Source organism: Astyanax mexicanus, chromosome 7, assembly GCF_023375975.1.
Source record: "Astyanax mexicanus isolate ESR-SI-001 chromosome 7, AstMex3_surface, whole genome shotgun sequence".
Lineage (NCBI taxonomy): Eukaryota > Metazoa > Chordata > Actinopteri > Characiformes > Acestrorhamphidae > Astyanax > Astyanax mexicanus.
Genome location: NC_064414.1, coordinates 43,860,433 through 43,875,173, shown reverse-complemented (window position 1 = coordinate 43,875,173; position 14,741 = coordinate 43,860,433). Strand labels below are relative to the sequence as shown.

The 14,741-nt window shown below is 41.4% G+C and overlaps 1 protein-coding gene across 1 annotated transcript in view; it reads right to left on the bottom strand.

Annotated features, from left to right (window-relative positions):
- The window catches only part of pgbd5 (piggyBac transposable element derived 5), a 54,734-nt gene extending 42,049 nt beyond the window's left edge, over positions 1-12,685 (bottom strand). The window contains exon 1 of the mRNA XM_022684545.2: positions 12,021-12,685. Coding sequence (XP_022540266.2) covers positions 12,021-12,330 — 310 coding nt within the window. The 5' untranslated portion in view covers positions 12,331-12,685. The remainder of the gene's footprint in view (positions 1-12,020) is intronic.
- Between the last annotated feature and the right edge of the window lie 2,056 nt (positions 12,686-14,741).

Sequence of the window (14,741 nt, the reverse complement as noted above, 5' to 3'; positions counted from 1 at the left end):
AATTAAGTAAGTTTGCTAATATACATTTATTTAAACAAGAGATCAAACTCAATGTAAAGAAAACTGAATAGATTGAAATGAATAGCTCTACCTGTCCAGCTTTCCTATGAACACCAGTGATGCTGCCGTGCATGAACACAAACATGTCTTATACCAGCAGCCAGGTCCTGTTTGCTCTTGTGTAAGGGAGGGGTTATCTCCAGCAAATGTCACTGAATGATCTGTGAGCATCGATGGTTCTATATTTATTGTCCGCATAATTTTCATCAAAAATAAAAAAGCACAGCACTCTATAACCCTGCATAATCATAGACTTAACCAAGTTCAGATGATAATTTGCAGATGCAGAAAAGTAACATTCAGGCCAACGCGATGCTGAGACAGAGGACAGAATAGCCTACAGTTGTGCCAAAGTGCCAGGGGCCCTGACAGTGATGCACGGTTGGCGATGTGGATCGTGCTTTCTGGTGCCGATAGTGTTGTCTGCGATATACACAGAGATAAGATCATACAGAACGGAACTGTGCCTGTGGCGGATTGGCTCAGGGTACCACCTGTCAGGCGCCGTGCTGGAGTCCAAGCCCAAGCCCAAAAAGCCCTGCAACCAGATGGCCCATTTTCCCTCACGGTGACTGACAGAAGTTTCCGGGCCACCGCAGCGAAAAGATATGCCATTTATCAACGGCTGCAGCTGCTGGGTCAGAGCGAGCGCTCAAACAGAGGACTGACAGGAGAGAGCAGACACGAGGTATCAGACACCCTCCCATCCAGTTTCTGAGATCAGCCTATGCAAAACATGTACAAACTGCATTTGAATCCAGAATCTAAAAAAAAAAAAAAAAAAAAAAAAACTCATTTAGGTTAAACATAAGCAATGTAAAGACACAACAAATAGATGAGCATAATGTACAAAATGCTTTATATTGAATACTGAATATACTTTTAACCAATAAATGTCCATGAATTTTTTATGACTTTTCCATGCCTTTAAGGCAAATTGTCATGACCAAACGATCAGTACAGCCATGGACAACAACAAACAAAAAATCTACTAAAACTATAATCAGAATTGATTACAGTAGGCCTAAAATTAATCTGATAAAAATGTTGACACAGAATCTTTAATAATAAAATGTGTGTCAGATCCTGAGAGCTCCATCGTGTAGGCTTAATTTACTGAATTAACTCTGAGCTGACGTATTTGTTAGAACAATATAGATTTTTTTTAGATTTTTTTTAGACAAATATATGTAGACTAAATTTTCATGACTTTTCCAAAACTTTCTGGGTTTTTTTATTTTTAACTTATCCAGGCCTGGAAATTGCTATTTTAAAATTCCATGACTTTTCCAGTTTTAGATGATCGTATGAACCCTGTTCGTTGGTTCTTCTAAAATGATGCTAATTGTTCTTGTTAGAACTGTATTTTGTAATAATATGTAGATTTTGGATCTGACTGCATTCAGAAATAAGAGCCTTATTGAGGTCAGGATCTTGGATAATCACCACCCCATTTCATCCCCAACTCATCCCAAAATAGGGCTGGGCAATATCGGTATATCGACATATTTTCATAGGAGATACAAGATAAAACAATATAGTTTATATTGATATAGACTATGTGGTGTTCCACACTTCGCCTTTCTCTTCTTTCCCCCAGTTTGTTGAAACCGATACATAGCGGCTCGATCTTTCCATCTCTAGCATATATTTCATGTTCATCTAGAGCTGAGTGTTAATAAAAGTGCCTGTGTAAAATTTGGAACATGTAGCTTTGTCTCAGAAGTCTGTTTTGTTATGAACTTATGGAATAAATTATATCGAGATATATATCGTATATCCTTACCTTTCAGCTGAAAAATATGAAGATATTAGTTTTGATGTACATTGCCCAGCCTTTTCCCAAAATGGACGGAGCACAGTCATTCCAAAGAACACAGTTAAAATAAGCTACGTGGGATGAACCGCTAGCTAATATCACCCTGGGTTAGCAAAACACTCAGGGCTCCTCAGTGTAGCGCTGTCGTCCGCCATTAGAAGCTAATTTTCCAGCCTTAGTGTTGGAGAAATTCTGTAATCTAAGCTTGCTGTAAATAAACGGAAGCGCTTTTATCACTTCTCAGGAAAGAAATCTGTATGGATTAATATCAAGCACTCGTTTGACTTTAAAAGAAAATCTTTTTTATTACAGTTTTGTTTACTTAGCTAAGTTTACTTAACTTATTTAGCTACCCCCTACCACCACCCAGCAGAGAGACCTGCTGAATTAGACGTACTTTATAGTGTCTCTTAAAATGAGCCTTATAATCCGATGCGCCTTGTTTATGAAAATAGACCAGAAAAAAAGACGTTCATTGATACTGCGCCATTTAATAAGGTGCACCTCATAAAACATACAGTAGGAAAGGAAATTATGGTAAAAATATTATTATATACAAACATTATATACAATACAGAGGCTGGCTTGGGAATGCTCACACCTGTATAGTTGGGCGATATTACCCTAAAATAATATCACGATAATTCTTGGTATTTTTGCGATAACGATATTCTTGGCGATATGACAAAACATTCAATTACAACATAAATATTCCAAGAATACCCCACTGCAACAAAATGAAAATTTAATTTGAATATTGCATACGATATGATATGGCACACCCCTAACTGAGATATAAAAAAATACAAGAATATTCATCAGATTGTAACAGAAGTCACGATACTAATAATGCACTCCATATCTCTGGATACAGGGATATATCTCTGGATAAAAGTCAAGTCAAAGTCAAAGTGGTTTTTATTGTCATTTCAGCTATATACAGAGTACACAGTGAAACGAAACAACGTTCCTCCAGGGACCATGGTGCACATAAACACAGTGTAGACAGAACAATAGTGCAACAGTACAAAAGTGCAGACAGACAATACAACACAATACAGACAAAGAATAATAAATAACAATACAGTGTGCAAATTATGCAGTGTGCAAAAAGTGTGCAAAAAAGACCAGTGAGGTAGTAATTACCTCTATTACACAGTGTGCAATAGAGTCCAGTGAGGTAGTAGGGTTTTTAGTGCTTTCCATTTTCAGGAGGGAGAACAGTATGTGTGAGGGATGGGTGGGGTCATTCACAATGCTGGTTGCTTTGCGGATGCTGCGGGTGGTGTAGATGTCCGTGATGGAGGGGAGAGAGACGACAATGATCCTCTCAGCTGTCCTCACAATACGCTGGAGGGTCTTGCGGTCAGAGACGGTGCAGGTCCCAAACCAGGCAGTGATGCAGCTGCTCAGGATGCTCTCAATGGTCACTCTATAGAAGAGTGTGAGGATGGGTGGAGGGAGACGGGCCTTTCTCAGCTTCCGGAGGAAGTTGAGACGTTGCTGGGCTTTCTTGGCTGTAGAGCTGGTGTTCAGGGTCCAGGTGAGGTTATCTGCTAAGTGGACACCAAGGAACTTGGTGCTCTTAACAATCTCCACAGAGGACCCGTCGATGTTGAGTGGAGAGTGGGTGTGTTGTGCTCTCCTGAAGTCAACAACCACTTCCTTTGTCTTGTCCACATTCAGGTGAAGGTTGTTGACTGTACACCAGTCTGTCAGCCGCTGCACCTCCTCTCTGTATGCTGACTCGTCGCCTTTGGTGATGAGACCCAGCACGGTTGTATCATCGGCGAACTTGATAAAGCTGTTAGAACTGTGTTTTGCAGCACAGTCATGAGTCAGCAGGGTGAACAGCAGAGGACTCAGGACACTGCCCTGGGGGGCCCCAGTGTTCAGTGTGATGGTGCTGGAGGTGCTGCCCCCGAACCGGACTGACTGGGGTCTCCCCGTCAGAAAGTCCAGGATCCAGTTGCAGAGGGGGGTGTTGAGGCCGAGCGAGCTTAGCTTCCTGATGAGGTTCTGTGGGATGATGGTGTTGAATGCTGAACTGAAGTCTATAAACAGCATTCTGACGTAAGTGTCCTTCTTCTCCAGGTGGGTGAGGGAGAGATGAAGGGTGGTGGTGATGGCATCGTCCGTGGAGCGATTGGGACGATACGCAAACTGCAGGGGGTCCAGTGAAGAGGGCAGTCGTGTCTTGATGTTTCTCATGACTAGCCTATCGAATCACTTCATGATGATGGGTGTAAGTGCAACGGGACGGTAGTCATTGAGCCAGGACACTGTGGACTTCTTTGGCACGGGAACGATGGTGGTGGACTTGAGGCACGTTGGGACAGTGGCGCTGCACAGGGAGATGTTGAAGATGTCCGTGAGAACATCTGTCAGCTGGTCTGCGCACTCCCTGAGCACTCTGCCGGGGATGTTGTCTGGTCCTGCAGCTTTTCGTGGGTTGACTCTGCGCAGAGTGTTCCTCACATCCACTGCAGTCAGGCACAACACCTGCTCGTCCGGCTTGGGCATGGTCTTTCTTGCCATCGTGTTGTTTTGTGCCTCAAACCGTGCATAAAAGTTGTTCAGGGCATCAGGGAGGGAGGCATCACGTTCACAGGACGGTGGCATTGTCCTGTAGTTGGTGATTGCCTGGATGCCCTGCTACATACGCCGCACGTCACCCGTGTCCTTGAAGTGGCTGTGGATTCTCTGGGCGTGTGCGCACTTTGCCTCTCTGATGGCTCTTGACAGGTCGGCTCTCGCTTTCCTCAGGGCCACCTTGTCACCCACTCTGAAGGCGGAGTCGCGGGTCCTCAGCAGCGCACGTACCTCAGCAGTCATCCAAGGCTTCTGGTTTGGGTGTAGTGATGGTCTTGGAGACAGTGACATCATCAATACACTTGCTGATGTAGCCAGTGACTGATGCTGCATACTCCTCCAAATCAACAGAATCGCCTTCTGTAGCAGCCTCCCTAAACATGTCCCATGCAGTGCACTCAAAACAGTCCTGAAGGGCAGAGATGGAGCCTGCCGGCCAGGTTTTCACCTGCTTCTGAACTGGTCTGGAGCGTCTGATGAGTGTTGTGTATGTTGGAGTCAGCCAAACACACATGTGGTCCGAGAAAGCGAGGTGGGGGCGGGGCTCCGCCCGGTACGCGCTGGGGATGTTTGTGTAAACAAGATCCAGCGCGCTCGCTCCTCTCGTTGCAAAGTCCACATGTTGATGGAATTTAGGGAGCACTGACTTGAGATTTGCGTGGTTGAAATCTCCGGCGATAATAAACAGTCCGTCTGGGTGTTTGTTCTGCAGATCGCTGATAGACCGATAGAGTTCACACAGAGCCTCTTTAGCATTAGCACCAATGCTAGCGCTGGGTGGGATGTAGACAGCAGCTATTAGCACGGCGGAGAACTCCCGTACTAAATAAAAAGGTCTGCACTTGACTATCAGGAACTCCACCAGCGGAGAGCAGTGTTTGGCGACAGTCACAGCGTTGTTACACCATTCCGCGTTGATGTAAACACACACGCCTCCACCGCGGGTCTTCCCGGATAGAGCCGCGCTCCTATCCGCTCTGAACGCGGTTAGCCCGTCTAGCTGAATGGCGCTGTCCGGAATGTTGTCGTTCAGCCACGATTCCACAAAAACCAAAGCACAGCAGTCTCTGAACTCACGCTGGGTTGTTCGCTGGAGTCGGATGTAGTCCAGTTTATTGTCAAGGCAACAGACGTTTGCCAGAAAGAGCGATGGTATAGCCGGCCGGCTAGGACTAGCCTTTAGCCTCGCGCGGATCCCAGCTCTCTTTCCGCGCTTCTGCTTACGCTCGCACCGCTTGCGATGGCACTTCCGCTGGGCTCCGGCGTCAGGAAACACCGCGGGCTGGCAGCCTGGGTCTCTTAGCAGGCTAAGCTCAAGTAGCGTCTGCAGAACCTCGTCCGGTAGCGTGTTTTCTGGCTGGTTTCTCCACTGTAGCAGGGTCTGGCGGTGGTAGAACATGTGCACGGGTGTTCCGATGCACATATTTGCAGGAAATAAACGGAAAAAACAACAAATAGTAACACAAAAGCACCATTTAACGGACCCGGAGCGGCCGCTGCGCGTTAACGCGCCGCCATCTTGGGTGGGATTAAAGGGAAAATATATATATCTCCATATATATCCAGAACTGAAGTAAAATAAATGATACTGGACAGATATTATTTGTATCTAGTAGATATTTAATGGGTGTGAATTTTTTAGTGTTTTATTTATTTTTCTTTTGCTAAAAACAGATAATAATTAGGGATGGGTGATACGGCACAATATTTCAGGATATAATATCGTTCACAATATTCAAAAAAGTTGGCGATATTATCGCGTACGATATGATATGGCACACCCCTGTGAGGTGTTATCTAGTGAGTGATGCTGAACACTGTCCAGTGTTGTGGGACCAGGCAAAATCTCATGTCCATCCCGTGACTCGGCATGTCCGGGTATAACAAGCCCATACAAGCCCAGTTAAATGTATTGTAGGCCACGTCTATTCAGAGCACTAAGGGCAGTTCAGTGGTTCATTTGTGTGATTTGTAATGTCAGTGCTACAGTCAAGTGACTCGAGTCTGTTAACAAGAGCCATACAGATCTACAGTATGATGCCCAGGAGCTACATATGACCAAACTGTGTCTTTCTACTGTGTTCAACTCAATAGAATGCCACAGTCTACAACATATACACACACTACAGAGATACAAACAGAAGCTAAAAGCTACACATTTCAGCTCGCGACTTAAGTTTTACAATACAGTGCAGATAAAAGAACACTTAAGTGATAATGCAGACACATTAGTTCACAGAGGAAAAATTGATTTTTAAGCATCACTGCACATCCATAGGCAGAGGTTTAAATCTAACTACTGCCCAAACATGTCCATAATAACTGAGCAATTTTCTCAGACAGGCTTGACTAATATTCACGGCACTTTATAACTATAATGCTTGTCCCTGTTGTAGTGCGGGGCCCAGTCTGAGTGGTTGCTCTTTCATTAGCCGTGAGATGAGGTGCTGTTTAAGTGTTTCCATTCATTTGCCATGCTCTCACCCTCTCACACCACCATCCATCTTTCATGCTGGCAGGTGCTCAGACAATTACAGATCTTTATGCTCTCTGGCTCCACTGACAAACACCTCTGATATGGAAACCACTGAGTATCACTGGAGTATGAAGCGATCAGAAAGGCTTGGCAGACACACACCTGTTTAGATCTCTTTAACCATGGAAACACATTAAGTCCAAAAAAAAAAAAAGCACATTTAGTATACTTGCTGAGAAACACATGGCCGCATATTCTGGCCTAAAGCTAAAATACTAACATTTCCTCATGAAAAATAGGCCTTTCACTTTTAATTATATTAGCAACTACGTAATTAGATTTTTTACTGTTAAATGAGCTCTTTTCTTTATATAAAAAAATGATTAGAATATTAAAACAGACTTAAAACAGTGCCTATACCCTACAGTCAGAATTTCTAGTATATTAGTATTTTCAAGTATTATCTTTAGTATTATCTTTATCTTTGAAAAGTATTATTGTTGTTACTGTGCCTTTAAACATCCTTTCACATACAATCAGATTTGAACATAAAAAATATTATAAAAAAAAAAGGATATCCTATTTTCTCCCCAATTTACACGGCCAATTACCCAACCCACTCATTAGAACTCAACCCCCCCAATCCCCCCTCCCCATCACTAGTAATGCCCCAACAATAGGAGGATAAAGACTAGCACATGCCTCCTCCAATACATGATAACTCAGCCAACGCCTCTTTTCTAACTGCTGCTGATGCAGCATTACCGAGTAGCATTACCGAGGTTCCAATACATCAGCTCACAGATGCCCTGTGCTGAGCGACATCACTCTTTGGAGTGATGAAGGGTGAGAGCACCATCTAACCACCCAGAAAGAGCAAGGTCAAATTGTGCTCTCTCAGGGATCCAGCAACTGATGGCAAGCTACATGAACAGGATTCGAACCGGCGATCTCCTGATCATAGTGGCAGCACCATAGTTCGCTGGACCACTCGGAGCGCCGAAACACATATTAATATAAAGATTTTTCATACACTGTCCGAAACTAAAGCACAGCGATGCTGCGTACATCTGAGTCTGCTTTACAGTCTGTGTTGTACTAAAATCGTGGAAATGTTACACTTACACATCTTTTACTTTACAATACACACTATATATGATTGTGGACAGCTTCCCTAACAAATGCATTCAGCTACTTTTAAGTTGCTGACATAGATGTGCAAATGCACACACAGTCCAGTCCCTGCTGCTAATAGATAAGAACTCTTTGAAGCAAAAAAAAAACATGATCCCACTGGAACTATGTCTATGGAACACAGGCGTGGGATAGAAAGGATTAAAGTCCTTTTGTCTTTCTTGTGGCAGATTGTCTTTCTTGTGGTACAGTTAAATAAATCACAGCAATCCTTAACAACCTAGTAGAAAGCCTTCCCTGTAGAGTAGAGACAAATCTATTTCAATCTGCCTGATTTTAAAATAAACAACGAATGAGGAGGATGTCCATATAGTGCATACAAACAAAAATAATAAGCTTAATATGTGGTCTTTAACTGAACACTAACTTTGCAAAGCTTTTTTTTTTATCATCAGGAAATTGTTTGATCCCCAGTAACGTCTCAGCCAATTAAATTAGCTATCACTGTTCTCCTCTAAATGTGTTGAGCTGACCAGTCATTGGTATTGCATAAACCATATGCTAGATTTGACCCCTAGTGCTGGTGGAACTGTCTGATCAGGGAAGTCCTCAGTTAATGTGCCGACTGGCACAACCTGGTAGTCGCTGAATTTGTAACCTGGCCTGTGTTTGAATTCAGAAGCAGGTTTATTCAATAAAATGATAATGACTACTGCTGATCAAAAACGTGAAAATTTTTTTTAAATATATATATATATTTTTTTTTCAATCAGGTCTAAACAACTACTTCCCACTCTCCATTTCTATTTCTGCACACCCACATATATAATGTCACTCTTTAGCCCTTGAAATGAGCATCATTACTCTCTGTGACAGTAAGGTTTATAGAAAATTTGCACCACAACACTGTGCTCCTACTTGGTGGGATTTTACCAGAATCAATATTATAGCTCTTTTTATTACATAGACAAGAAGAATGTAATTTGTTTTTTAAACACTGAGTCATAGCTTGCTATACTAGCCAGGAGATTCATAATCCCTCCACATACTGGCCTGTCAATCTAAAATAGAGCATATTTCTGCACAGAAGCATGACTGTATGTCATTCTCATCTGTGTATGACACTTACAGACGTTTCTGACATTATGACACAGACAGTGCTGATCAGAGCTGTGCTGTGTGCAGTTGATCTCGGTTGACCTGAGTTAAGAGACACTCTAATATTAGGTGATAACCAGCGATCATATTTGAATGTTAGGCAGGCAGTGAAGCCACATACAATTTGCCTCAATGACATAAGTGCATGTTATGCAAAAATGTGTGCAGTCCAATAGGCCTACATTAACAACTGGTAAGTGTCCTATGGATAAAATATATCCAGATAGCTCTGTTTAAAAGGGTGGCATATATAAAAAAGTATTTACCATATGAATTTGGTTATCATAATACATAATATACTTCTAAGACTTGTGGAGATAGTCAGTGTTTAAAGAACCACCCGTTTCATGTTTCATTACAGAGATTTTAATTAATCCAGGTATGTGCTGTTGAAATATCCACATATAAAACAGGTCATTAAATTATGCATTCTCTTAACAAACAAATGATAGAAAATTTCATAAAGGTCCATAAATATAGTGGCATGCAAAATTTGGGCATCACATGTCAGTCATTTTCACAGTTTCAAAAAAAAAAGCAAAGGGGCCAAAAGCAAATATTTGAACACCTAGCACAGTAAGAACTAAGCTCCCCATAAACAGTGGGTTCACCAATTTTTGGTTTGTTTTTTTGTTCATGTGTTACTACGAGGACACATTTGAGCTTCCCAAATTGGCTCAATCATTACAGCCCACCTTAAATTACACATGGGCCTCATCTAGTACCTATGTGCAGTGGACAACACAGACAGGACCCATGTTTAACCCCTCCTGGTCCCATCACTGATACTGATATGTGGAGCAAACGTGGAACCTGTAGACAAATCTTTTTGGTTTCCATTTGAGCTAGCCATACAGGCCACACATGGGCATGATATCTCTTTTATTAAAGGAGAAATCCACTGTGAAATGCACTTGGGGTGTAGGAACTTATGCCAAATATCCCACCTCTGTTTGTTCCCAGTATTCTGAAATACAGCACTTTTAGTCGATGCTCCCAACAGACTTACAATGCTAATGATAGAGGCATATTGTTGCTCTTGCAAAAAAAATAATAAAGCTATATTTACACCATTAAGAAGCTCAACATTTTCTGAACTTCTATTACACTATGTACAACATTATTGTAAGTCGCTTTGGACAAAAGCGTCTGCCAAATGTAATGTAAAACTAGCTCCCCACTTCATTAAGGGCTGCCATCTTAAACTTAAGTTGACTGACCAGCACAAATTAATAGGTAGGATAGGGGAACAGATTGCATTATTAATTCTGTGGAAATACACAAATACTACAGAGATATTTCAGAATAGCTGTTATTCATGCATTTCCACTGGATTATTTTTGCAATCTGTTCACTTACCCAAACTGTTTGTTCATGGTTGTCAGAGTAAGTTATTGTGATATAATTTCAAGTTTGTGGCACCTAAAAAACTACCTCAAGCTACTGCATGTATAAACAGTGCTTTTAAACAAACTATCTGAGCATTTATAAAGTTATCAGTGCCTTGTTTTAAATGTCAGAACCTTTGGAATTCTGCCAATGAAGTGTGGAGCTACTTTGAGATTGTACATGGTATAAAAATAGTAATTTCTTTGCATGGGCATGCTATCCTATTGGGAGCATCGACTAAACGTGCAGTTTTTCGCGACAAACTTCTCCTTTAATATCCTGACATATTCGGTTGATTTATTCACTTTTGGTGAACACCTGTACATTTATTGCAGAATGCAAAAAACTAAATTGCACTATTATCAGTTTTCAACATGTATATCATGCACAACCCTTATCTGTGCTCAATGTTATATTGTCCACATACATATGTAAACACAAAGGTTATAGCCATGTACATGGACGTAAATCCATATAAAAACATTATTAACCAATTTACTAATGTGATGGAAATGCTAAAGTGTGGAGATCTTAAACATACCAGCCCATCTGTGAAACACAGTGGAGGTAGTGTCATGGCTCGCATGACTTATTCTGGGATGGGCTCATTACTCATTCATTGATGTAAATAGAAACAGTTTGCCTGCGAATTTAAAAAAAAGATGAAACCAAACTGATTGGGAAATCTTTCATCATGCATCAATATAATGACCCAAGACTCACTCACTGCCTGGAAAAGCATCACAGAAGAAGAATGCAGACGGTTAGTGATGACAGTGAGTCACAAATATTAAGTCTTATTCACTTTAATTTACTTTAACTGTTCCAATATTTTTTGCTCACTAGAAAAATGGGTGGGTTCAGATCTTGAGGTAAATACCTGAAAATAATCTTTTGTCTCATATTAATATTTTTTCTCCTAATATTGTATACAGTCTGTATCTGTACACATGTGTAGCTAAACAATATTATATTATATTGTCCACATGCATAAGTAAACACAAAGGATTAACTTATAGCCATGTATATAGATGTAAATCTGTAAAATAAGAATGTTTATCTCTATATAGCTAATTTTTAATGAGGTGTTTATGGAATGAGTGGGTGGTTGGGTGGGTAGCTTTACTGCTGCTGCTGCCAGTCATCCAGCAAAGTCACCTGATATAAAATAATAAATTAAAGCCATCAGCAGAGCTCCACTGGTGAACGTGACAGGTGTTGCCCACTGCATCCATCCATCCATTTATCCATCCATTTATCCATCCTTCCATTCATTCTCTCACTCACGACTCTCTGTATCTGTAGTGAACTGTACTGTTGTATACTGTTACCATGTGTTCTCTCCTCTCCTCTCCTCTATTCTCCTCCATCCATTCACTCAGACAGTCTTACCGTGCGTGTCCTTATACTGGGCCAGGGTGATGTCCCTCAGGCTCTCCCTCCATCCTTCCTCCTCCGTCTCAGCCTCCGGCTCCTGCAGGCTGCCTCCCGGGGCTCCGCTGTTCGCCGTCCCGCTCAGTCTCCGCGTGTCCTCGGCGTCTCCGCCGTTGTCAGAGTTGGAGTCGCCGGTGGTGCTGTAGAAGGGGTTCTCGCTGCTGTCGTCCCCTGACTCACCGAACACGTCGTCCGATATCTGTAGGCTCTCGTAGCGCGAACGGGCCGCCTCCAGCAGCGACAGGCCCTTTCTGCCACACTCCGCCATCACGCGTCACGATACGGCATGCAACTGACCTGCTTACGAGCCGCAGCTCCAGCATACAGCCCCGCTCCCCGCGCCTGCGCCCCGGCGGAGTGCTGCTGCGCTGCCCGCGGTCAGGAGGAGGGAGAGGCTGGGGCTGCGGAGCTGCTGATGCTAGTAGTAGCGGGGCACTGGTAGACCAGCAGAGCAGCGTCCTTAGGGTCCTAAAACTATGGGCAGCTAGCTAGTTATAACAGAGCATCCGGGCTGGGTCTCTCTTTCTTTCTTTCTCTCTCTCTCTCTCTCTCTCTCTCTCTCTCTCTCTCTCTTCTCCTCCCTGCTTCTCTCTCCCTTTCTCTCTCTCTCTCGTGTATTGAACCGCCGGCTTCCTCAGAAATCACCTGACTCACCCTCTCTTAGCTGTCCAATAGCATCATCATCTGAACACAACGTCACATTTTAAGGTCTCTCTCATACACACACAGGCTGGGATGGATTATATATGTATTAAATATATATTTGTTCCATCGCACATATTTTCCACTCATAGGCCAGACAATATTTCCCCTGATGTAAAAACTTTACATCCTTTATCATAAATCATATTGGCTAAACTGTAAGAAAATTAAATGTTCATTTTCATCCAGACTCCATCCCCACTAAACTCATATTCCTGCCTCACTGTGTAAATCCCTGCTGACAAAAAAAATAAAACAGCATGTCCAGCTCAAGCTGGCTAAGCTGGTTAAGCTGGGTGACCAGCTTAGCTTTTGACCAGCATAGGGTGTGTTTTTATGCACGAGTTTGAGTAGTTTGATGTAGCTGCTCTACAGGCAAGCTTGACAACTAATATTATCAAGACAAGACAACCATACTGTATATTTGTGCAAAACACAGTAACCCATTCTTTAACCAATCCATGCAGTGAACAAACCCATGCACACCATGCTACAACTGTTGTATACTAGCTTGAGGAGCCCAGATATCAACCCCCAACTCTATCTGTGCTCTAACCACTGAGCCCCCACCAGTCCAAGCTTGTGAATGTGACCAGTCGTGATCATGCTGAGCCAACATGTAACATACACTATGCTGGTCAAGAGATGGTTAACCAGCTTAACAACATCAACAGCAAAAGATAGTCTTCACCTGGATGTTTTTGCAGGTAGGAATGTGAAAAGGACAAACATATGACATAAAAACATAAATGATTATTAATACAGGGTTGTGCCTTGACAGTATTGACAAACTGGCACACAAATTTTCTTTTTCCAAAAGCATGTGATTGCAAAATCACCTGTATCGGTTGCGCGGTAATATCTTGTATCTTGTGAGTGAATTTGAACACTTGCCAGTGTGCTCATGACAGACAACACAAATACTTTTGTACTTTTAATTAATTGGAGCTCTAGAAGAAGGAGTACTATAACCTACTATAACCCAAGTAGCTGCATGGTTTGTGCACCTTGTTCACCACTGGTGTTTTTATATATTGTTACTGTCTTGCAAAAACTGTGAATCATCTTTTAATCTTTTTAAAATATGTGAATCTGTAAATATGATACTTTTTAACATATCTAAATTTGTTGTACACATTGTGCCACACATTTAATGATGCATAGACCAAAAGAAGTGCTCCAAAATAGCTTGCAACAAAATCACCTGTGGTAAAATCTTCAATTGATCGAATCATTGGATTGTAGCCCTTTACGATAATGGTCTATGTCAAAAGTGTGACTTAAGCTAATTTGTTATGCCTACGTCAAAATAAAATATTACTGAAGTAATTTTCATGATTGATGAGTTGAGATTTTCACTATAATAAAAAATTAACTTCTTATTAATAAAGGCTTTAGGCTATAAATATTGCATGATCCTTTAGTCTTATTGCTGACTTTTATTAAGTTTTTATTCTGCATTTTCTTATTCTGCATTTTAGTCAGTCCATAAAGCTAGAAATGCTCTACAATTTGTGGCTGTTAAAATGTTAACTGTTTTCTGTCTTTAAAAACAATATTTTTAAAAATGTTGAATTAGGATTTTTTTTTCTGGTTTGTTCCACTGCTCGACTGTATGATAAACTATCCTCCTAATCCGCTGCTACAACTATCATATGTTTTCTGTGTTTCCTGCAAAACTTGCCATTTTAGGAAGGTGCTGATATGTGTATGTGGCATTATATTACATTACATTGTACCATACATTTTAATTTTTAAAGAAATGCTTCAGAAAAACTTTTTACATTGAATTCCTTTAAAAACAAAGGTGCTTGTGTACATTAACTGTTTTTGGAAATAAACAATATGTCTATAGACATTTTGTGTATTGCTGCTGTCCTATGAAACAGCAACTTTTCAGGAAAAAAAATATTTAAAAATATATATTATATTTTTATATATAGTCAATTTAAAAAGTGTTTATTTTAGGTAATTTCT